This window comes from Cebus imitator, unplaced genomic scaffold, assembly GCF_001604975.1.
Source record: "Cebus imitator isolate Cc_AM_T3 unplaced genomic scaffold, Cebus_imitator-1.0 Scaffold6, whole genome shotgun sequence".
NCBI classification, from domain to species: domain Eukaryota; kingdom Metazoa; phylum Chordata; class Mammalia; order Primates; family Cebidae; genus Cebus; species Cebus imitator.
In genome coordinates this window covers 13,324,143-13,349,371 of record NW_016107321.1, presented here as the reverse complement: position 1 = coordinate 13,349,371, position 25,229 = coordinate 13,324,143, and the positions used below count along the sequence as shown (strand labels likewise).

General features: G+C 41.3%; 1 protein-coding gene across 5 annotated transcripts in view; it reads right to left on the bottom strand.

The window, feature by feature from the left end:
- The window catches only part of RMND1 (required for meiotic nuclear division 1 homolog), a 45,364-nt gene extending 20,193 nt beyond the window's left edge, over positions 1-25,171 (bottom strand). For 2 of the 5 annotated variants that reach the window (XM_017539076.2, XM_017539115.2), the window contains exons 1-6: positions 25,004-25,171; positions 19,393-19,910; positions 10,087-10,195; positions 7,331-7,406; positions 4,354-4,393; positions 1,733-1,833 (exon numbers count right to left, since the gene is read on the bottom strand). In XM_017539076.2, the coding sequence (XP_017394565.1) occupies positions 1,733-1,833; positions 4,354-4,393; positions 7,331-7,406; positions 10,087-10,195; positions 19,393-19,896 (830 nt within the window). In that variant the 5' untranslated portion in view covers positions 19,897-19,910; positions 25,004-25,171. Of the gene's footprint in view, positions 1-1,732; positions 1,834-4,353; positions 4,394-7,330; positions 7,407-10,086; positions 10,196-19,392; positions 19,911-24,322; positions 24,360-25,003 lie in introns of all 5 variants that reach the window. The other 3 variants (XM_017539087.2, XM_017539108.2, XM_037742206.1) reach the window with 3 other exon arrangements.
- Between the last annotated feature and the right edge of the window lie 58 nt (positions 25,172-25,229).

Genomic DNA, 25,229 nt, shown 5'->3' with positions numbered 1-25,229 from the left:
GACCTCAAGTGATCTGCCTGCCTTGGCATCCCAAAGTGTTGGGATTACAGGTGTGGGCTACTGTGCCTGGCCATGAGGGGCTTTATGAGTCAGCTCGGCCCATGCCACAGAGCTGAGAAGATCCCTGGAATTTCGCAGGGCTCACATAATAACCATGTAGGTGGCAGCCAGGACAGTCTTTCTGATGAAACGAAATAGCCAACTCTAGGATCCTAAGCACTGAGGATTTTACTCCTCACACACTGTATAGTAACATGTGTGTGTGTGGATAAGCACACATGCACACACATACAAAGGCCTAGTTAACAATAGTTTGATACAGAAGTATTAGGTTGGTGCAAAAGTAATCACGGTTTTTGCCATTTTAATGTAAACCTGATAGAACACAGAAAGGGCTTCATAGGAGCCATCCCCGCAGGCCAAGGGCTGAACAACTGCTAAAGACCGAATTCTACAGGCTGCTCATTTGCTGTCACTCTCAGGTTTACATCCTTACTTCTGACTGCAGCCACCACTGGGCTGAGACTGACTCACAGTCAGCTGCCCTTTGGCAAGACAGGATGCAGTAAATCTCATCTGAAAGCCAATTAGCTGCAATTACAGGGGTTTTCTCAGGATTAAATGAAATAATGCATGGAAGGCACTTTAGAAAACCGTGACTGGCCCTACTGGTGGTGAGTATGGATTACTCAGCTCTTATCCCCATCTGGTCTTTCTATAGCTGGTCTCTCTGTCTCTCTTCCAAGTCTTCCCAAAGCTCTGCTGTCAACACTTTTTTTTTTGAGATGGAGTCTTACTCTGTTGCACAGGCTGGAGTGCGGTGGTGCAATCTCAGCTCATGGCAACCTCCGCCTCCTAGGTTCAAGCAATTCTCCTGCCTCAGCCTCCCAAGTGGCTGGGATCACAGGCATGGGCCACCACGCCCAGCTAATTTTTGCAATTTTAGTAGAGACGGGGTTTCCCCATGTTGGCCAGGCTGTCTTGAACTCCTGACCTCAGGTGATCCTCCCACCCTGGCCTCGCAAAGTGCTGGGATGACAGGTGTGAGCTACTGCATGACATGTTTATTTGTTTTTACGTTTGGAAAACACAGAAGCATCTGGCCAACACCACCTTTCTTAAGAACCTACAAAGACTTTGTTTCTCATATTCCACTAGACAGGTAACTCTATGAGGAAAAAGATCCTACCATCCTGATCATACTGCCTCTGTCTCGGCCCTAATATCTCTTCATTTTTTTCCCTCTTGCTGAGTCAGGAAAATCAACTAGTCTGTTGCCTACTCATATATCGTATTGAAAATGGTATACGAGGTCCCACTTCTTCCAGTACCCACATTTCTACAAGTGGGTCTCCTAGACTGCCCCTCTCTATATTTCCTTTTTATACCTCCTCCAAATCAATGGGAAAAAACTGGATTTACTTAAGAGAAAAATTTACTGGAATAATTTGATAGGTTCATTTGATAAATGCATACTATTTTATTGGACTGGGCTGCTTAGAAGCTTAAAACTTCCATTTGGAGGCTATACTATTTACTTGTTTTAACTTGTGGATAGCCTGAGAAGTTTAAAAAATTATGTTTATCCTCTAATATTTATTGTATTATGGGTTAGACTTTGTATTGTACAACTTTTTTCTTAAAATGAAGTTTCCATATGCGTATCTCCTCTATTGCTTTAGCTAATTTATTCCAAGTGCCCCTTTCAGAAATTTGATGAAAAGTTGCTTACTCTATTTTTATGTAGTTAAGTTCTTCATTTTCCCAGTGTACCAGTGCGATTTCATAGGGCTGAATTTCATGTTTTTCTAGAACTTTCATCACATGCTTCATCTAGAAGAAAAGGAAGATTAACCTGAAATCATAACTGACTTCCTCAGTTCAAGAATGCTATGATTTTAATGCTTTTAACAGTCTTTATTCCACTTAAAGGCATTATTTGTGTTGCATGTTTTTAAGGAAAAGGCAAATCCATTGTGATAGTAAACTAGGAGGACATGTTCATTTGTTTTTACATTTGGAAAACACAGATGAGGATGAAGAAGAAAATAAAGGTTATCATTATCTCATAACCCAAAGAAAATCACTAGTAATATTATAATTTGTATTCTTTAAATCTCTTTAATAATCCCAGCACCTTTGGAGGCAGAGGTGGGTGGATACTTGAGCTCAGGAGTTTAAGACCAGCCTGGGCAACATGGCAAGACCCCATCTCTACAAAAAAATACAAAAATTATCTGGGTGTGGTGGCACAGACATGTAGTCCCACCTACCTGAGAGGCTGGCTTGAGCCTGGGAGGTGGAGGTTGCAGTGAGCCAATATCAGGCCATTGCACTCCAGCCTGTGTGACAGAGCAAGATCCTATCTCAAAAAAAAAAAAAAAAGTAAAGCCCAAAATACTTATAAAAAATTAAGCCACACAGGTGTGGGAAATAACCATCTCTTTCTCTCCACTCTACTGAAGTCCTAATCCCCAGAGCCAACCATAATTAAACTTGGTGCACATTCTTCCAGACTTTTTATGTGTATATATGTACCTATTTATGTGGCTTTTATGTAAAATAGGATATTACACACATGAACATTTTCAACACTATTTTCCTTAATAGAGGAACTGCAATTTATTTAACCAACCTAGGTGTCCTCCACAGGGGATTTTTTTCTCCTCTCCATTATTACAATTATATCTTCATGGTCTTGTAAGAATATTTCTTTAGGAACTGCTAGATCAAAAGATAATGCACACTTACAAAATATGTGTATATGTAACAGACAGGGTCTCACTCTGTCACCCAGGCTGGAGTGCAGTGATGTAATCATAGCTCACTGCAGCCTCAAACTCCTGGGCTCAAGCGATCCTCCTGCCTCAGCCTCAGACCACAAGCACGCACTACAACCCTGACTAATTTCTAAAAACTTTTTGTAGAGATGAGATCTCACTATGTTGTTCAGGCTGGTCTGGAACTCCTGGGCTTAAGCGATCTTCCCACCCCAGCCTCCCGAATTGGTATTATTACAGGTGTGGCTACCACACCTGGCCCACACTTACAATACTGCTAGGCTGCTCTCCAAAACAGTTTTTCCAAATGTAGAATCTAAACATTTATGAAACTACTCTTAAGAAAATGGGGTAATATCAGCTTTTTACATCTTTGCAACTTCAAATAGCCAATTTGTATTTTCTTATATTTACTGGTCATTTGTATTTTCTCTTTTCCAAGTTCCCTTCCCCACTCCCTACTGTGTGTTTCCTTTTAGTAAAATTGGGATTGTATAAAGCATGTTTTTTTTAACCAGTTCTGAGATTACATTGGTATATTTTGTAACCTGCTTTTTTTTTTTTTTTTTTTTTTTTTTTTTTTGAGACAGAGTATCTCTCGGTCTCCCAGGCTGGAGTCAGTGGCCTAATCTTGGTTCACTGCAACCTCTGCCTCTGAAGTTCAAGTGATTCTTGTGCCTCAGCCACCCAACTGGCTGGGATTACATGTGCACCACTATGCCCAGCTAATTTTGTATTTTTAGTAGACATGGGGTTCACCATGTTGGCCAGGCTGGTATCGAACTCCTGGCCTCAAAAGATCTGCTGGCCTTGGCCTCCTAAAGTGCTGGGAATACAGGCGTGGGCCACTGCACCTGGCCGTGTAGTCTGCTCTTTTAATGTAACTGTATTATATATGTAGGTAATCTCCCAGAAATAGATATTTTTATATGATTTCTAAGGGTATCTATAGTATATCTGCAGTATATGGAAGTGTTTAACAAATTATTATTGTGTATTTTGGTAATTTCTAATTTTTGCCATTATAAATATTGCTCTATGAACATTTTGTATATAAATCATCATGAATAGTTACGGTTATTTCCTTTGGATAAATTTCTAGGTGGAAAATTGCTGGGGTTAAATATAAAGCTTTAATGTAGACTATCAGTTTGCCTCTAAAAAGTTTGTATTAAATCTTGATTTGGATACTGAAAAACTTATTTCTCATGAGTAGTAAGTTGTAGACAACTTGATCTAAAACAACACCCAATGCGACCAGCATCCAATTAACTGTGTATACATTTTGTATAGTACAACATTCAAGGTCTACAGTACTTTCTTCTGTAGGATGATTCTGATTCTCCAAGAATGACTGTGTGTCTAGAAAAACGAAAATGCAGGAATTCTTAACCCAAAATACAATAAATTTTTGGAAGATAAAACTGGTAAGATAAATATCACATAATGCAGAGCAAATAAGTTGTGCATTACCTATTAATTTCTCTTCTTTCAGTTTATTGAGTAGTGCTAATTAACAATTCATTCTCACAAAACTAAATTTTTATACTTTCACATTTTTATTTACACTTACAGTTTTGTCTTTCACATTCCAAAACACAGCAGCTCCTTCCCTGATTCAAAAAAATAAAAGAATCCACTAAGATACAGGTAGAATACATTCTTTAGGGTCATGTATAAAGCCGTGTAACTTGTAGAAGGATGTAATGTTTCAAAATACAATGTACTTACTAGTTTAACATTATGATCCTTAGGTGAACTTGCTAAAATAAGAGCTAAAATAAAATTCTTGATAAAACCTGACCTCCCAAAAATTTATGATTTTTCACATGGTTTGCAGAATAAATAGCTATTATTGTAATACTATACAACTTCGTGTGTAGACTCTTTCACACTTGGTTCAATTCTGATCCATAGAAATCAGGGTAAGGAAGTTTTGAGACCTTGTCTCAGCTCTCATTGGACAGGCTAACGGGCAAAGAACAAAGGGCCATGCTTTTTTTTTTTTTTGAGATGGAGGCTTGCTGTGTCGCCCAGGCTGGAGTGCAGTGGTGAAATCTCGGCTCACTGCAACCTCTGCCTCCTGGGTTCAAGCAATCCTCCTGTCTCAGCCTTCCAAGTAGCTGGGACTACAGGCGCATGCCACTGTGCCCAGCTAATTTTTTATATTTTTTAGTAGAGATGGGATTTCACCATGTTGCCCAGGCTGGTGGCAAACTCCTGAGCTCAGGTAATCCACCTGCCTTGGCCTCCTAAAGTGCTGGGATTACAGGTGTGAGCCACTGCACCTGGCCAAGGGTTATGCTTTTAGTCGGACTAATTTAAGTGTCAGATGGCTAAAAGCCTCTATGGATTAATGCTACCCATGCTCATAGTGCTTTGAACAGAACTACAATGAAGCCATAGGAAGCCCTCTGAATCCGATAACGGCTTTGACATTATTTAGGGTCTAACACTATAAATGCACTTGTTTTGATTTCCGAAGTCTGATGTGTTGAAGCTATTTTAAGTAATAAATAAAAGCAGGAGTTATGGCTCAGGGTTACTGCACTGGAGAAAGGAAAAGAGGAAATAGAAGAAACGTAAAAATATTAACGACCCCAGGTCATTCTTTAAACATCTCTAAAGTAAAGTGCTTAGTATATGTGTGGGTCCGTGCTCAGTATCTGTGACAGAAAGATGAGTATGACTGCATTCTTATCCTCAATCTAGAAAAGACTGGGACTGGCACTGAGACCACCAATTACAATAGAGTGTGGTCAGTGCTATAAGAGTATGCAGAGTGTACTACGGAATGTATACCAGAGGGACCCTTCTGCCGAAGGACTAGCAGAGGTAGCCAAATGAGAAAACAAGAGGAGACAACAGAGCAGAGGAGACACACAGGCTCAGGGAGGAGGTGGGAGGGAGCAGAGCAGCATCTTAGAATAAACAGCCAGTAGATGCATGGCTGCAGATGTGGTCAAGTAGAGGGCAACCAGGTTAAAGAGGCAAGTAGCGGCCAATCCTGAAGGGAACTTTATGTGGTGATAAAGAATTTGTTTATATTCCATAGAAATTTAGGCAGGAGAGTGTAGTGGTCAGAAATGCCCACTGAAGAATGACCCTGCTTACAACAGATAGACGGACTGGTGGTGGGTGAGCAGGAAGGCAGGGAGACAATAAGTAAGCTGTTACAATAGGCCAGGAGAAGGTTTCAGGATATGGATTTAAGAGGTATTTCAAGCCACAGCCACAGTATCAGTTCAGAGAATCCCTTCCAGGCAGAAGAGAGGCCTGGTGAATTGCGTATTCCTCCATCTAGAGCTGTCCTGTGCAACACTGTACTCAGCTCCCTTCCCTACTCAGAAACCACATGTGGCTACTGGGTGCTCGGAACATGCCTGGTGCAAACTGAGATGCACTGTAAGTGTAAAATACATAGCAAAATTCAAAGACTTACTATAGACAGTGAAGAAATATTATTAACAACATGTTGAAATGATATTTTAGGTAGTCTGGGTTGAAAAAAATACATTGTTAAAATTAACTTCAAGAAACATATTTGTGCTGTTCAAAATTAATCTTTTTAAAAAAATATTTAAAATGTGGTTACTGGAAAATGTATCAGTACATATGAGGCTTACATTATATTTCTACTGAACAGTGCTGCTCTAGAGGCCCTCAAATATCTAAATTCCTCACCTGGAACAATAGGAATGCTATTATTCCACTTGAATTAAAGTTGGAATCTTGATTATCTTTAAAGATGGGGTCAAAAGGAAGTTAGGCATTGAATGGAAAAATGAACTTCCACTTCTCATCAACTATAAGGATTATGACCACAAAAACTTGACTCAGCTTTGGATTCTCACAGATGTTCCATGTGTTTTTGTTCTGCTGCGTACTAGTCTCATGACTATGGGTAATTCACTTAGTTCCTATGGCCCTCAGTTTCCTCACCTGCAAAATGGGAATAACAGACCTTCATCAAGTGTGGTGAGGATAAACGAGGTTATTTCACATGGTCCCATCATCATTATCATTCCCAGGCAGCCACTGTGGAGTATTCAGTATTGAGTCAGGCTTCAGATAAAAGGATTAAATGTGTTTATGAGTCTCTTACTCTAAAGCCTCTGGAGAGGTAAGCTAAAACTTTAAACAGTTACCAAAGGGGAAGGGAGAAAAGAAAGAAAATAGAGAGAAGAGCCAGCAGGTAGGCAGCAGGAGTTTCCCTGGGGCAAGGGTCTGACCAGGGGCACTGAAGATGAATGGGAAATCGGCTGCTTTCCAAGAATTTAGTCCATGAAAATCCGTGTTTACAAAGAAAGACACGCCAGGAAAGATCATTCACTTGTTTGAAAAACTCTTTACTTCATAAGAGAGTTTACCAGAGGATTCCTAAAAGTGACAAACTCTCCTAGATTAAAAAAGAATTAAATGATAAACTTAAATCACAAATACAGTTTGAACACGTGTTCTGTTAAGCAAGGTATGCCTGCACCTTTAAAGACCACACTTACTTGACCCCCAACCCATCACCACCTAATGGGGTTTCTTTCTTTTCTTACCTGAAGAAGAATATTGTTCCAGGATCACCTTCTTTTGCAGAATTTTCTACACCTATCACCAAAATATTTGCTGCATCTGTGATTTAAAATAAATGAACATAAAAGCTTGTCAAGGTAACACAAGCTATAAGAATCACCTATAAACACTTTAATAAAGTACTTAAGATCATTTCTTTATATGCCATGGAGTGCTCTGTAACACAATCACCATCTTTTTACTAAGGCCTCTGAAAGGATTTAATATATAAAAATGCAAATATGAACACCAAAAGAATGATATGCAATTACTTTTATAAAACATCCAACCTGTGATATTATTATCAGAGCTCATTCATAGCCATTTTGAATCCATAACACTAGTCCAGATAATTATTAAAGTCTTAGGTTCGATACAACTAAGCTTCAAGAATTAAACTTCTATGAAATTAAGTTAAAATTTGAAGAATATATTCTCTTCCTTTAAATACTATTTTATTAATAATGCAATTTTAATATTCCAAAACTACTCCTTCTGTTGAATTTTAAAGTGTAAAGAGTAAGGCAATAGAAAATACATAGAAATAATGATACTGACCATTTCAAAACATGTCTAATTTCAAGGTTAACCACCGCAAGGGCTACCGCTGCAGCCACCTGCAACTATTTAAAATAGTTTACTTATTTATTTTTTTTGAGACAGGGTCTTGCTCTGTGTCCAAGGCTGAAATGCAGTGCCATGACCTCAGCTCAATGCAGCCTCAACCTCCTGGACTCAAGTCTCCTCCCTCTCCCAAGTAGCTTGGACTACAGGCATGTGCAGTTTGTTTATGTTTTGCAGAGATGAGGTCTCACTATATTGCTCAGGCTGGTCTTGAACTCCTGAGCTCAAGCCATCTGCCTGCCTTGGACTCACAAAGTACATTACAGGCATGAGCCAGGGGTCCTGGCCTAAGTATTGTTAAACATAAAAAAATACCAACATTCATCATAAGAAGTTGCTTAACGTAGTATAGTGATACTTATCATAAGCATATATTCTGTAATATAAATTTATAAACAATATGTTAATATATCAATAAATAAACATACAATTTTTTTTTTTTTTTTTGAGATGGAGTCTGGCTCTGTCGCCCAGGCTGGAGTGCAGTGGTGTGATTTCGGCTCACCACAACCTCACCTCCTGGGTTCAGGCAATTCTCCTGCCTCAGCCTCCNCAGGCAATTCTCCTGCCTCAGCCTCCTGAGTAGCTGGGATTACAGGCACGCACCACCATGCCCAGCTAATTTTTTGTATTTTTAGTAGAGACGGCTTTCAGCATGGTAGCCAGGATGGTCTCAATCTCCTGACCTTGTGATCTGCCCACCTCGGCCTCCCAAAGTGCTGGGATTATAGGTGTGAGCCACTGTGCCCAGCCAAATATACTATTATTAACTTGCAAAAAGTCATATGTAATCTCTTAATGTAAAACTGGGATCTTCAAAGCTTCAGAAATTCCTGGTAAAGGCTGGGTGATGGGCAATTCAGACAGAGACCAAAACTCTGATATTTTCTTTTTGGTAAATTGTTGATTACTACGATAGGACAGAGTTTGCCTAATGCAGCCAAAAGCAAAAAAAAATGGACTGAAACAACCCAGGGCAGTGAAGGCCCCAATCCTGAGATGCATCAACCACACAGCTGACAGCCTTCAGAGTCAGCCAATAATACCTTCAAGCAAATTTTCATCCTAAGGGGCTACAGACATAGCTCTGTCTTCTCAGTCAACGATGCTTGTTTTGTCACCTAATCACACAGTCTGTTTGGATTCTCAAGACCAAAAAACACCATACTTCAACTATCTTCTATCGGATTGACTCTTAAGAATTTCCTCTGCTGTAGGAAGGCTTTCAACCTAGTTTTGCTACTCTGAGGTAAATTAATTCATGTTCTAAGTATTGGGCTATCCTGGGTTTTACTGTAGAAGTTTCTTCATCAAAATGTTCTAAGTAACTTATTTATTTTTGAGACAGAGTCTCTCTCTGTTGTCCAGGCTGGAGTGCAGTGGTGTGATCTTGGCTTACTGCAACCTCTGCCTCTCAGGTTCAAGTGATTCTCCTGTCTCAGCTTCCTGAATAGCTGGAATAACAGGCACACACCACCACGCCCAGCTAATTTTTGCATTTTTAGTAGAGATGGGGTTTTAGCATGTTGGGCAGGCTGGTCTCGAACTCCTGACCTCAAGTGATCCACCAGCATCAGCCTCCCAAAGTGCTGGGATTACAGGCCTGAGCCACCACACAAGGCCTATATTATTTTTAATTAATGTAAAGCAAGCTATTTCTCAAGAATCCTTCCTGATAGCACCCTAAAATCCTCAATTAACTTCATTTTAATTTTCTTATTTTTCATATTTTATCTTTTAACTAATTGTTTTAAAGTATTAGATTGACCTGGTAAACTTTTTTTAAACAGATCTCCCCATGTCTATCAACTTCACGATTCTCCTATAATACTCTGTAATACTAAAATAACTTCTTAATGTGATAGAAATGAATAGTATGACCTCTGACCACCTCAAGTAATAATGATAATAAATCATACTGATTTTAATGAGAAGCTCTCTGTAAACACATTTTATTTTCTTATCTTTGTCATCTGAAGAGATTCAACATCCACTTTTATGATGTAATCCTTTCAAAAGAAAATATATTGTAAACAAATACATACTTAAGATAGTATCATAGGAAAATTATCCAATACATTTTAACATACTTGGCCCCCGGTTCAAGAAGAAGTACCTCGAGGCAAGCTTGTTACTTCAACATATCCGTGGGAGGCCAGATCTTGAGACAGATTTCCCAGATGATACTCATCTGCCGTTGCAAAGGCTGTGCAGTGCATTAGGTCCTGTTCCAGGGAGATGGGCACAACATAGGTTACCAAGAGGCTGAAGCATCCGTGATAGCCGCTGAGCGCCCTATGGGACACCATTCCGCAAAGCTAGAACTCCAGAGTTTTCTTCAAACACCTCAAAGGGCAATAGAAGGGATGGGATGAAGATGAAGAGAACGAAGCTACTGGGATACAAATTTCAGCTTGATCTTCAAAAGAACTTGCTCCCTCCCTCCCACCAGCCAAAAAGATGGAATGGATTAATCTGAAAGGGAAGCCATTCGCAACTGGTAGTGTCTCAAGCACAGACCGAATGAAAAATACAGAGATGATTAAGGCATCACATGGGTGACTGGCTGGAATGATAGTTAAGTCTCTCCAACCCTGAGTTTCCATGACTCTTTTCTTTTTCCTTTTTTAAAAAGACAGTCTCGCTCTGTCACCCAGGCTGGAGTGCAGTGGCGCAATCATGGCTCCCTGCAACCTCCACCTCCAGGGTTCAAGTGATTTTCCTGCCTCAGCCTCCTGAATAGCTGGGATTACAGGCACGTGCCACCACGCCCAGGTAATTATTTGTATTTTTAGTAGAGATGTGGTTTCATCATGTTGGCCAGGCTGGTCTCGAACTCCTGACCTCGTGATCCAACCACCTCAGCCTCCTGAAGTGCTGGGATTACAGGCATGAGCCACTGCGCCGGCTCCATGACTCTTTTTCAAAGCAACATCAGTATTTGAGGTCATTTTCTAATTTGTAACTACTCTTGTACAGGCAGATTCCTTTACATCCCCAAAGGAATTATAGCATTTTTACTCTGGTTAACATTAAACAAAAAGGTTTGTAAATCTGAGCATATGTCTTGGTTTTGGTTAGTACTTTGGTTCATGCCCCATCTTGCCTGTGTACACATGAGGAAAGTCATGTTGTGTCTATACAATATACAGATGGTAAGCACTATGGTTCAATGCTCTGTTTTTTCAAACTGTAGGTAACAATACATTAGTGAGTTCTGATATCAGTTTAGTTGGCCCAAAACAGCTTTTTAATAAAACTAAATAGAAAATATTACAGCACATTATTCATAGGAAATGCTATTTTATAAAGTTTTCTGTCCCTTATATGCATCTGTATGTCTACTCTAGGTCGCTATGTATGTAAAATGTTAAATATATTTCTCACTGTGAGATGTGGTTGATGAAGTTTGAAAGCTATTGGCATAAGAGTTAAGATTTTAGGCACAGAAGTTGGTTACAATTGTAAAAGAATATCAGAATAACAAGAATGCCTACTTTATGGGGTTGTTGTAAAGTTTAAATAAGCTAATAAATATAAACTGCTCAGGACTGTGGCTAATATAAATGTTCAACGGTTGTTAGATCCTAGTTGGCCAAAAGAAGTTATGAGTCACTAAATCAACATTTATTCTTAGGACTTACTCATCTCAGCTCCCCAATTCTTTCCCGTTCTGTTACATTCCCAGTATGAAATTCTGGATAAGTATATATTAATTCATTCCTTTCTCCCACCTCCATTCGGTAACTCCTGGCTCTTTCTCATGAAATGGCCTGACCCTGTTTGCCCTTCCTCAATCTGTTCCACAGTTCTGATGTGTGGTTTAAAAGCAGAGGAATACTTTGGGAGGCCAAGGTGGGCGGATCACGAGGTCAGGAGTTTGAGACCAGCCTGGCCAATATGGTGAAACCCTGTCTCTACTAAAAAATACAAAAATTAGCCGGTGGTATGATGGTATGAGCCTGTAGTCCCAGCTACTCGGGAGGCTGAGGCAGGGGAATCGCTGGAACCTGAGTCAGAGGTTGTAGTGAGCTAAGATCAAGCCACTGCACTCCAGTCTGGGCAACAGAGAAAGATTCCATCTCAAAAAAAAAAAAAAAAAAAAAGGTAGAGGAATAACAGACAACCTGAGGATCCATGCAAGCTGAAAAATCCAAAATCAATAAGTATCTACTCATAAGCAAAATACAACTAATTCAATTAGGAAAAAATAAAAGACAAGCTGAAATTACTGGGGAATCTGGAGATAAGTAGATGTAGTGCCCTCATTATGAGCAGATAACTGCTGATTCCTTCCAAATTAGCTAATTGCCATAGTCACAAAGAAAGCAGGAACACAGGGATATACAAATAAAAATGTATCAGGAGTTACCAGAGTACAGGGAAGAGGTTATGTGCTTACGGTTTAGACCTGTGAGCACTAGTTCTTTTTAAGGCTCCATGGAGTTAAAAGGAGCTGACGTGCTATGTGTTTAGAGATTCAGCTAGCTGAAAGAAAGGAATCCTAGCAAGGGGCGTCAGGCGAGACATCACGCAGGCTCCACTCTGTAAGACCTGACAAATTCACTCAAGCTTGCCAGGTAAAATCACAGCACATTAAGATGTCAGAATTACTTCTATGATGGCTATAGCTGATGTGCATAGTTTGGTCTGAAGTTGGAAGAGGAGGAAGCCCAAAAAGGAGATAAGGAGGTCACAAGCTAGTCCACTGAAGGATCTTCCCGTAGATGTACTGAAAATGGCAGAGGCTGTCTCTTTTGCTAGAATCAGAGTTGTAAACTGGCAGCTCAGAGAACTATCCAATTCAAGAGCTGACCTAATCACATTTCTAAAGTTCGAATTGGCTTGTCAACAATAAATGGAGATTTCACACAAAATCCAGGTTTCCATCGTCTTCACCTTCTGAGTGGAAGGTCTGGCAATAATGGGCTAGGGCGGGAGCCGAGGGTCTCCAGCCCACACCGTCTCTGCCTCTCCCTGTTGTCTCACATCTGCTTCACCATCATGTGTTACTGGCCAAGCCCATCTGTGCTAAGTATGTGTACTACTTTTATTTTTCCCCAAAAAAAAAATCTTGGCCAGGCACGATGGCTCACGCCTGTAATCCCAGCACTTTGGGAGGCTTAGGCGGGCGGATCACTTGAGGTCAGGAGTTTGAGACCAGCCTGGCCAAGATGGTGAAACCCTGGCTCCACTAAAAACACAAAAATTAGCCGGGCTTGGTGGGGCATGCCTGTAATCCCAGCTACTTGGGAGCCTGAGGCAGGAGAATCCCTTGCAACCAGGAGACAGAGGTTGCAGTGAGCTGAGATTGCACCACTGCACTCCAGCCTGGGTAACACAGTGAGACTCCGTCCCAAAAAACAAACAAACTTTATGTTCCTTTATTGGAGCAATATTCCAGACTGATATACAGTGATATATTTACTAAACAGAGACCTGTGCAGAAATTACATATTATCCACACAGACAGGTTGTTATATTTTGCCTATTGATGGAATAGTTCCATTTATCAAGTTTTATACATCAAAAAGCTTTGAATTTCATCAGGCTGTCCATTAATTCACCTCTGAAAAAGTGGCATTTAATTTCAGCTACTATATTTCAGAGCATATAAAAAGCTTATCCATTGGGTGCTTCTCTGCACAATGGCATTTTGCGGACAGAGATGAGTCCATTATCCCACCCGGATTCACAAAGTCACATTTGAGAGCTTTATACCAGAGAGCCAGGACAAAGTTACTCCTAACCAACACAGACTTCTTATTCTCAGCTCCTGTCTTCTGGGCCACATTTTATAGTGCCAATGAAGACATGCCAGCAACTGCCCCATATACAGCTTGGCATTAGAGTACAAGGTCTGTTTGATGGCGGTGGCAGGCACTATTCTCTTATTCTATTTTTTTTATTTACTATTTTTTGAGATGAAATCTCCCTCTGTCACCCAGGTGGGAGAGCAGTGGTACAATCTCAGCTCACTGCAACCCCCACCTCTTGGGTTCAGGCAATCCTCCTGCCTCAGCCTCCAGAGTAGCTGAGATTACAGGCATGCACCACCACACCTGGTGAATTTTTGTATTTTTAGTAGAGATGGGGTTTTGCCATGTTGGCCTGGCTGGTCTCAAACATATGACCTCAGGTGATCTGCTCACCTTGGCCTCCCAAAGTGCTAGGATTACAGGCATGAGCCACCATGCCCGGCCAGGCATTTTGTTATTTTAAATCAAGGTAAAAGGCCAATTTTAAAAACTGCCACTTGGGAGATAAAAAATAAAGGGCACAATATATTCAGAATTGAGTTTTCGGCAATCTGGTATTTCAAATCATGTGAATATTCAGAAACTAACGGCAAATTGAGAATGCATACTATTTTGAAGTCTCAAGGACGGGACAAGGCAAGTCATTCAATCACTATTTTTATGAGAAAATATATTCTAAGCTCCAAATAGATTATGAATAAATCTTTAAACACAATCTGTTTTCACTTAGCCATCCTAAGCATCTTTGCTATAGGTTTTCCAGACTGTCAACTGTCCCCTTTCCTTCTCCCGGCATCTCTCATTTAGTTTGGCAAAAAATTTCCACCCAGTGTCACTCAGCTTACATGGTTTGCCCCACCAATTTCTGTATTCTCCTTAAACTTCTTAGATCTGGGTCTCTTTCAGTTGTGAGCTTTTTCTATTAATAGATGAACTTGACTTTTTAGACATTTTGTTTTGGTTTTCTTTTTTATTTTAGCCTATTTGGTAAAAGAAAAAAGAACCATGGAATGTCTTGTCTGCTTTTTTTTCTTCTTCTTATTTTTTATACATCTCTTTCTGGATTTTTATAGTGAATCTTAATTCAGCATTAGTTACATGCATATAAAGCATATGGGTTTCATATTTTGGGTTTCAGGATGGGGATCAGCAACTTGCTCTTAAATAGATGTGCCAAACCAACCAATAATAGTTATAAGATTTAGGGCTTTTCTACTTTAAAATGTTTTTTAAAAAACCCAAAAAACAAAAACCCCCGAACCACTGTATTTCAGTATGTTTGCTTTTTTTCTGGCTGCAGAAGACATGTTCCAGCAGATGGGGCTAGAAATCTACATATGATTCTCATTTTAGCAGTATCACATGCTCTGATCAGAACATTTTTTAAAAAATGGTATTTTTATTTACACTGTATTACTGAAGAAAATTAGAGTATTACAGCAATGTTGCTTCTATAGTGATATAATAAATTTACATTTGGTCTTTGTCCTTGGTTCCCAGTACCGACTCCTAAAATCTTTGTAATTTTCTAAGTGACAGGGACATTTTTGGTTGTAATATTTGATCTTTGCCGTCGGTTACTAACACAAAGCTTCTCAATCCCTTGGAATTTCACGAGTGCTAGGAACATCTTTTGTTTTAATGAGGTGACTCTCATCAGTGTGCTCCTGGACAGCTTCAGGATGGGGGGTGGTTACCAGAAAGACCAAACTTTGATTTAGAAGCTTAGAACTTTCAGCCCCATCCTTAACCTCTGGTGAACGGCAAGGGGCTGGAGGTTGGGTTAATCATCAATCATGGCTACGCAATGAAACCTCCACAAAAACACCTCAGTGATGGGGTCTGGAGAACTCCTGGGTTGATCAATGCATCCATGTGCCGATTCTACAAGGAAAAGCAGCTCCTGAGTTCCAAGCCCTTCTAGACTGCACCCTATGCACCTCTTCATTTGGCTGTTCATTTGTATACTTCATAAAAAGTCAGTAAAGGTAAATGAAGTGATGCCCTGAGTTCTGTGGGCCATTCTAGCAAATCATCAAACCTGAAGAGGGGGTGGTGGAGCTGGTTGGTCAGAAGCATAGGTGTCAATGGGGAGGGCAGTCTTGCAGGGCTGAGCTTAACTACTGTGGGGTCCGCACTAACTGACTAAAGCTGGAATTGAACTGAATTTCAGGACACCTTGTTAGTGTCTGGAGAACCAGAGAACTGGCTGGGGTGAGGAGGAAAAGGCCCCCACATATTTGGTGTCAGAAGTACTGTGAGTAGACAGATCACACTAAGGAAAAATGCCTTTTCTCCTGCAATGTACTGACTGGAGATGAAAGCTATAAAAACACAGATACAATTTACGTGACCAGTATTGTGCTTTATAAGTTTTTTTGACTATAACCTATAAGAAATCACTATACATAGTATGTATACAAATATATGCTTACACACCAATAACTGCTACAAAAGCTTCACAAACCAGTATTAAACTTATTAATGAGCAATGTATTCTGTTATTTTCTTTCTTTTTTTTTTCTGAGACGGAGTTTCACTCTTTTTTGCCCAGGCTGGAGTGCAATGGGGCGATCTCAGCTTACTGCAACCTCCACCTCTTGGGTTCAAGCAATTCTCCTGCCTCAGCCTCCCCAAGTGGCTGGGATTACAGACATGTGCCACTATACCTGGCTAATTTTGTATTTTTAGTAGAGACAGGGTTTCACCACGTTGGTCAGGCTGGTCTTGAATTCCTGACCTTGTGATCCACCTGCCTCAGCCTCCCAAAGTGCGGGGAATACAGGCCTGAGCACCATGCACGGCCTTGTATTCTGTTTTCTATTCTATTTCATTTTTCAAAAAAATGGTTAACAATCCACTAGTGCTTTTGTAAAACACTGTGCTATTAGCCTGAAAACACTCTCCCTGGTGTCAGGCTCCCTGCCACTCAGACCCACCGTTCCCATCCTCTGCTGTTCTCTTCAAATACAGGACATTAACAAGAAGCGCTGCTATCACTGTTTTTGGTTTTTTTGTCCGTTTGTTAGTGACGGGGTCTCACTCTGTCGCCCAGGCTAGATGAAGTGAGGTGCAGTCATGGTTCACTGCAGCCTGGAACCCCTGGGCTCAAGTGATCCTCCCACCTCAGCCTCTTGAGTAGCTAGGACTACAGGTGCACACCACCACGCCTGGCTAATTTTAAGTCTTTTAGAAATGGGAGTCTTGCTATGTTGCCAGGCTGGTCTTCAACTTCTGGCAAGCGGTCCTCCTGCATCAGCCTCCCAAAGCACTGAAATTATAGGCATGAGCCACTGCACTCACTATTGCTTTTAGCAATTGTAAACCAATGGGATGTGGGTTGAATATCTCAGATTCTGAAAGTCTTGTTCTGTCACCCAGGCTGGAGTGTAGGCATGATCTCAGCTCACTGCAACCTCTGCTCCCTGGGTTCAAGCAATTCTCCTGCCTCAGCCTCCTGAGCAGCTGGGATTACAGGTGTGCACCACCAATCCCGGCTAATTTTTCTATTTTTGTAGAGTCAGGGTTTCACCATGTTAGCCAGTCTGGTCTTGAACTCCTGACCTAAGTAATCCGCCTGCCTTGGCCTCCCAAATTCCTAGGATAACAGGCGTGATGAGCCACTGCCTGGCCAGAAACATATGATTTTCTATTATTTTCCTGTGCTTTCAGAAAGACAGCATATGGCTTGTTTTTGCCAATCTCCAACTGAGGTCATTGTCTATCATGTTACATAACGTCTCCTATAACAGGACCCAGGAAATAACTGACTCCTTCATTTCCATGCTGGAAAAAGTTATTTCTCTTAAGACATTTTTGTTTTTACTCTGCATTTCCCCCACAACAATAAACAACAAACAATAAGTCCCAGGAGGACTTCCTCTTTTAATTACTGGGCTTCTCAAAACAAAATGTTCAACTACATTATTCATTTCAGGTACTTCGTAACATTCATATCTCTGTTCATGTCAACAATTTGCTCTGACTAATATGTAAAGTATTTATTATCTCATTTGAAACGATGGTGAATGTTAAAAATCTACTTCAAATTCTTTCCTGGAAGAAGTAGAAAAAAAAAATCCTAAAGAAAAATAAGAAATGGTATTTGGGAACATTGTTTCCAAGTCTAAGGATGGCCCAAAGAAACAGTATGGGGACTTCTCCGACCCTATCGGGTTCTTCCTAAGAAACACTGTGCTGCTACATGTAACAAAAGAAAAGGAGTTGAGTTTTCTTTTTTGGATCTGCCATGAATTCAGGTTTTTATACTTACTGTCATCTCCGACACGTAAATACTGAATTTCCCAGGTTACCCCAAAGCTCGAGCAAAAGGAAAGGGGAGCGGTACCTGCACCACACTTCCATCTTTCACATCCTGGGTTCAGAGACACCGTACAAGAACTGAAACCATTCCAGAATCCAACACAAAAACCATGCATTAATTCCTAGCTCAGAATCTGAGGATGAGTAAAGGTAATGTATACCCTTCCAAGGGATGTCAGCTGCACAGCAATAAAAACACAGCCCAAATTCAACAGGCTCAGGGGCTACTTTTCAGAATTGAGACTTGAAGACCGACATTCGAACCCGTTTTCTGATAGATTCAGACTCTTCATCAAGTTTCAAATATCTTTAATGTTAATGACTATGGACATTAAAGATCCTCTTGCCTCTTTTTGATCCTTTCCAATTTAATAAACATTTAAGTACAAGGCACAGTTCTAGGTATTAAGCAACATACAAAGGTTACCAAGGGCTTAACTTGACCCTTGAATTGCTATTAAAGGAGAAATGCAAATTGTAGCAGAAAAATTCCTAGAAATCCCATAAAGGTGAATAAAAAAATACACCCTTTCACCTTAAGAGTATTAAAAAACAACCCCCCCCGCCTTGCTGCTTTTGGAGTCTACTCTACTGTGTCATTTCACCACCCTATGCACAGATTTCACAGCATAAAAAAGGCCGATTTGTCTGCAGTTACAATTTTTTTTAAAATTTGATGAAGAATTTCTAGTTTGTTTTTTAATGGGTTTTTATTACAGTCTCATTCTTAGACTATACTTATTACTAGTCCTCATTTTCAGTTTCCTTAGACCAATAACTAAATCTTTCACAAATTGTATTTTCATGTTTTGTTGCCTGTATTTTGTTTTTATATCTATCATTAATTCTTAAACATTAAGATTTTGGCAGGCTGGGCGTGGTATCTCACACCTGTAATCCCAGCACTTTGGGAGGCCGGGGCGGGCGGATCACAAGGTCAGGAGTTCAAGACCAGCCTGACCAACATGGTGAAATCTCGTCTCTACTAAAAATACAAAAATTAGCCAGGTGTATTGGCTCATGTCTGTAGTCCCAGCTACCCAGGGGGCTGAGGCAGGAAAATTGCTTGAACCTGGGAGACAGAGGTTGCAGTGAGTCGAGATTGTGCCACTGCACTCCAGCCTGGGCGACAGTGAGACGCTGTCTCAACAACAACAAAAGCAACAAAAATTAAGATTTCGAATCCCTTTGGATATTTATTAGGCTTTAAAGATCTTGATGAAGAAGTCTGAGTTGACTGCCTCTTCTCTTACACTGGCGGTAAGGCTGGGGTGCAGTGCACACAGTTTAGCGTGAGCAATGATCACTTAGCAGAAGAGCCACGGCCACCCCAAATTTACCTCGTTCACAGACAGAACTGGAAGGTTGGTCCTGGATGGCTGCCTGGTCCTGGATGCTTTTAGTGGTCTCTTGATCTGTGGAAAGTCTTGTTTTGGAACAAATGTTTCCGTTGACAAAGATGAGAAATGCCTCTTTAGTATTTTTCTAAACCATTTAGAACCCAATAGATTTGGTTTGTGGGTCACTCTTCTGTGAGTACCAAAGCAATTCACGGTCGGAAGGCGTGCCTTTTCATCTTGGGAATGAGCAGCATTTAATGGAGACAGCATGCTTGTAGTTGATTTTTTCTGGCTCATTTCCAGGATGTGAGACTTATTCAAACCACCAGCTGTTTTATCAGGAAGGAACAAATCCAAGTTTTGACGTATTGTCAGTGTGCTGCATGTTGTATTTTCAAATTCCTTAACTGACTTTAACGTTAGATGACCAATTCTTCGGCACTGATGTGCTTTTGATAATATACGGTGAGATCCAGCCACAGCTCTGAGAAGTCTGGCTGGCATTACCACATCTCAAGCTAAAAGAAAAGGAATTCAAAGTTCAAGTTCTTAAATTAATGTTTAAAACACATATAATATTCCTCTAGGTAACAGGCATATTTTTGCAAAAAAATTTGTAAAACAGATACATCCTAAGCTAATTCTAGCAAAAGAACAAGGTTGAAAAAATAAGTACAACGTTTTTGCCACTTTGCCTTTATTTAGTCTTCTTCCTGGAAGATCACAAGATTATAAAGTTACTGACATAACAAGAACCTTAAAAAAAATAGTGATGGGACCACTTCATTTACTTCATCAGCATATCCACTAACTTGAGCCCAGGAGATTTGAGGCTGCAGTGACCCATGATTATACCACTGCACTCCAGCCTGCTTTTTTCTGTCTCAGGGAAAGCAAAATCAGGAAAGGCTCCCAGAAAGTTCTAAGCTGATTCTAGAAGAGGAAGGGGCTTTTCAGCTCGTGGCTGGGCATGGGCATGCATGAGGCATGTCAGGTACATACATGAACATTCCAGATAAGGGAAACAGAATTTCCCCCTTACAGTACAAAATGTGTTAAAGTTAGCCTACAGCAGGCTACACGCAGTAGCTCACGCTTATAATCCCAGCACTCTGTTAGGCTGAAGTTGGGGAGGAAATCATTTGAGGCCAGGAGTTCAAGACTAGCCTGGACAGAATGGCAAAAACCCCATCTCTACTAAAAATAAAAAAAAAAATTAGCCAGGCATGGTGGTGCATGCCCTAATCCCAGCTACTCAGGTGGCTGAGATACAGAATTGCTTGAATCAGGAAGGCAGAGGTTGCAGTGAGCCAGGATCGCCCCACTGGACTCCAGCCTGGGCAACAGAGTCAGACTCTGTTTCCTGCCCCCCGCCAAAAAAAGTTAAACTATAGTAATCAATAATTCTTTTTTAAAAATAACATGTTATATGCCAGAGATACATGAATTAATGATCTCAGAATTCAAAGCCTAGCAGAGGAAAAGTATCAGATGCACCAACTGCTCTAGTCCGGAGAAAGGAGCATGTGAGGAGTGCGGCATTGTCACAGAGGTGACATGTGAACCATTGAAAGGGCAGATGGATCAGCAAGTCAAACACCCTAGGCATAAAGTCCTGTATCTCACAAACAGGGTGCAATTTCAGGGAAGGTAGGAGTGAGTTGCAGGAGACAAGGACCAAAAAAGAGCCGGTGGCCAGATCACTGAAGGATCTACACAGTCATCCTAGAGAGTCTCTACAGGTGGGGAGAAGGCTGAGCTTTCAGCTGTGAGAGTCACACGGTCAAATGTATGTTCATGAAACAAATTTTTGGTGATGATGTGCAGGAGGAACCGAAAGAGACGCCAACATCACTCTGAGCGCTTTCTACACTCAAGTGACTCAGCTTCACCTCATAATGATCCCATTTCACTGCGTAGGAAATTGAGGTTTAAAGAGGCTAAGTGCTTACTGCTAAGAAGCTACAGAGGTGTAATTAAAATAAAAGCCAGCCTTTCCCAATTCCAAAGTCAACACTCTTACCCACTAGCTTGTATTTATTACCTCTCTCCAGATAAGGACAAAGATGATTCAGAGGTGCTACTTAGGAGGTAGAACCTCCTGCTTTCAAAATCCATTCAAAAGTTGGTACTCTGTGCTTCATTCATTCTAGTCCAATTGGCTACTGTAGTTCACCTTTAGTTAGTACCATTCCATGCAGTTGAACCCCTTAATTTTGAAGAACCTAACTATAAAATATTTTAGGAATTTGTCTACTGTCCTGTATTCTTTCATTCTGAGTAAATTCTATTTATTTATTTATTTATTTATTTATTTATTTTGAGATGAGGAGTCTCACTCTGTCACTCAGGCTGGAGTGCAGTGGTGACACCTCAGTTCACTGCAACCCCCACCTCCCAGGTTCAAGCAATTCTGTCTCAGCCTCCGGAGTAGCTGGGATTACACATGTGTGCCTCCAAGCCCAGCTAATTTATATATATGGGCAGAGATGGGGTTTCAATATCTTGGTCAGGCTGGTCTCCAACTCCTGACCTCAAATGATTCGCCTGCCTCGGCCTCCCAAATTGCTGGGAAACAGGTGTGAGCCACTGCACCTGACCTGTTTGACTAAATTCTTTACCTCAAAACTCTTAATGACTGCCTTAATATGGAGGCTTCATGAAGCACTATTACAATGAATGTAAAAAATCAGATATTACTATGATTGTGTCAATTCTTAATGATTTCTATATCCATGCTGATCAGTGATGGGATGATTGTTCCAATACCCTGGCCTCTGAGTTCCCTGATCTCCCTTTCTGAATGGTCCTGTTTCTCATTCTTCCTCAGCCACTCATGCCCATGGTCATTATCCTCTGACCTGTAAAGTAGCCACTAGACAATTCACATTGCTACTGAGCCACTGAACTCTGGCTGGTATAAATTGAGCCTTAATTTTTTTAAAAGTAAAATATCTCAATTTTTATATCAATTACTTGTTGAATTAATATGTCTGGGTATACTGAGCTAAATAAAACACATTATTCAAATAAATTTTACCTTTTTTTTTTTGAGATGGAGTTTCGCTCTTGCTGCCCAGGCTGGAGTGCAATGGTTCAATCTTGACTCACCCCAACCTCCGCCTCCCAGGTTCAAGCGATTCTCCTGCCTTAGCCTCCTGAGTAGCTGGGATTACAGGTGCCTGCCACCATGTCCAGTTAATTTTTTGTATTTAATAGACACACTGTTTCATCATGTTGGACAGGCTGGTCTTGAACTCCTGACATCAGGTGCTCCCCCTAACCCCAGGTCTCCCAAAGTGTTGGGATTACAGGCATGAGCCATTGCGCCCAGCCCATTCTTATTTTTATCATTGCAGCTTCTAGAAAGCTTAAGATTACATTTGTGGCTTTCATTGTTTTTCTATCAGACGGGGCTCTTTTGTCATTATCAATACATGCCACTTCCTCATCTCAATTTCATGCATTCTATTCTCTAAACTCTATCTCCTATCTTTGTATCTCACTCCTTCTATTACCCAATTCCAACAATTCTTCAACTCCAACAGGACCCACAAGCCAATGATCCAACCACCTTTTCACTCTCTCTCACTCCTCATGACTTCACTTCCTCTATATCCAGTTTACATGCCATGGTCTACCATCAAAATCTTTCTTATACACCTAGAATCCCTTGCATCCCTTTTTTTTTGTCTTCCCCATTCATGAGCACTAATTAACATCTTCATAACTGCTAAGCCAAAAACGTGGAGTCCACCTTGACTCTTCTTTTTATTCTCCATATCCAACTTGTCAGTAAATCCCACAGGCCTTATCTGGACCACTGCTCATCATCAATAATAATACTACGTGTTCCAAACTGCTATCCTTCCCATGGATTATTGTAACAGCTTCTTAACCAGTTTCCTTGATTCTGTTTTGGTTCCCCTACAGATTCTTCTCAACACAGCAACCAAAGTGATCCTTTCAAGCCGAATCTCTTCTCAGTGCAAAATCTGGCTATGGCTTGAGGATCACTTACAATAAAAGCTAAAGCCCTCCGACCAGGCGTGGTGGCTCACGCCTGTAATCCCAGCACTTTGGGAGGGATCACTTGAGGTCAGGAGTTCCATACCAGCCTGGCCATCACGGTGAAACCCGGTGTCTACTAAAAATACAAAAATTAGCCGGGCATGGTGGCCTGGGGCTATAATCCCAGCTACTCGGGAGGCTGAGGCACCGGAATTGCTTGAAACCAGGAAGCGGAGGTTGCAGTGAGCTGAGATTGCGCCACTGCACTCCAGCCTGAACAACAGCAAAGAAGGCCGGGCGCAGTGGCTCATGCCTGTAATCCCAACACTTTGGGAGGCTGAGGCGGGTGAATCATCACGAGGTCAGGAGTTCGAGACCAGCTTGGCCAACATGGTGAAACCCCGTCTCTCCTAAAAATACCAAAAGAATTAGCTGAGCGTGCTGGTGGGCGCCTGTAATCTCAGCTACTAGGGAGGCTGAGGCAGGAGAATCGCTTGAATCCGGGAGGCAGAGGTTGCAGCCAGGGCAACAGTGTGTGACTTCGTCTAGGGGTGGAGGGAAAGCCAAAGCCCCCAAAATGGCTTGCATGGCACTACATTCTCCGGCCCTTTATCACCACTCTGACAGCACTCTTCTTTGCTTATTATCCTCCTCATTCTGGTCTCTGGATATTTGCACTTACTGTTCCTTATGCTCTTCTCTCAGGGATCTGAAAGGTTCACACTCTGACCTCCTTCAATGTTTGCTAAAATGTCTTCTATTCGGTGAAGCCTTCCCCAGCTACTACATTTAAAACACACAACCAGCACCCATTCTCTACCTTCGTCCACTTTGCATTTCTCCATTGTTTAACATCACTTGCATACCTTTTAATTTTTAATTTATTAATTGATACTGCAAACATGAACTCAGTTCTTACCATGCGCCAGGCATTGTCCTGGTTGCTGACTATACAGCTGCAAATAAAAAAAAAATTCCTTACCTTTTGAACCTTACATTACATTGGGAGTGACAGACAAAAACATGGTAAATCAGTAAAATATGTCAGAGAACGATAAACGAAAAATATAAAAGAGGAAAAGGGCAGATTTGTGGGTTTTCCCTCTATAATGAAGGGTATGCTTGCGGATACACATTTTTGCGTTTTTTCCTACTGTATCTCCTGACAATAGCACCCAGCACATAGCAGGCATTCGATCGAATTTTTAAAATGAAACACAAGGCAGTTACTCAGTTCCCGGACACATTTCAACTTTTAGAGAACAATGATACCAATTATGAAAATCAGTTACAGCTAGGCTATGATTTAAGGGAAAAGTGGCGCTCATCTTTGGGGGCATGCAGTCCGATTCTTCAAACCCAAAATTATTCTATCGATTTCTGCAGTTACTGAGGTGCACTGGCTCAAAAAAAGGGTTCACCAATTGATTGCGTGCTTTTCACTCCCAGCTAAGTCGACCAAAGATCACCGTAAGAGGCTAGGGGTCACTGCCGCACTGGCGTAACCCGCAACGCTACATGTTCCGGGGAGCCAGGAGCCGCGGCGCAGACCTCCGAGTCGGACACAGGAGCTGCTAGGGAAAAGCAATTATACACTAACCTCTCCGCCGGAAGAGAAGAAGGAAGCGCCAGGGACGCACGCTTCCTCGGCAGGACTGCAGGGAAAGAGCCGCAGCAGCAGCCGCTCACGAACACAGCCACCCCCTCGCCCGGAAGGACGCTCCCTCCCGGGCTCCCAATACTGCGCAGGCGCACTGAACTCCGGTCCCACGGACAGCAAGCAACTCTGGCCACGTGACTGTCTGACCACGTGATCCGAGCCGCCG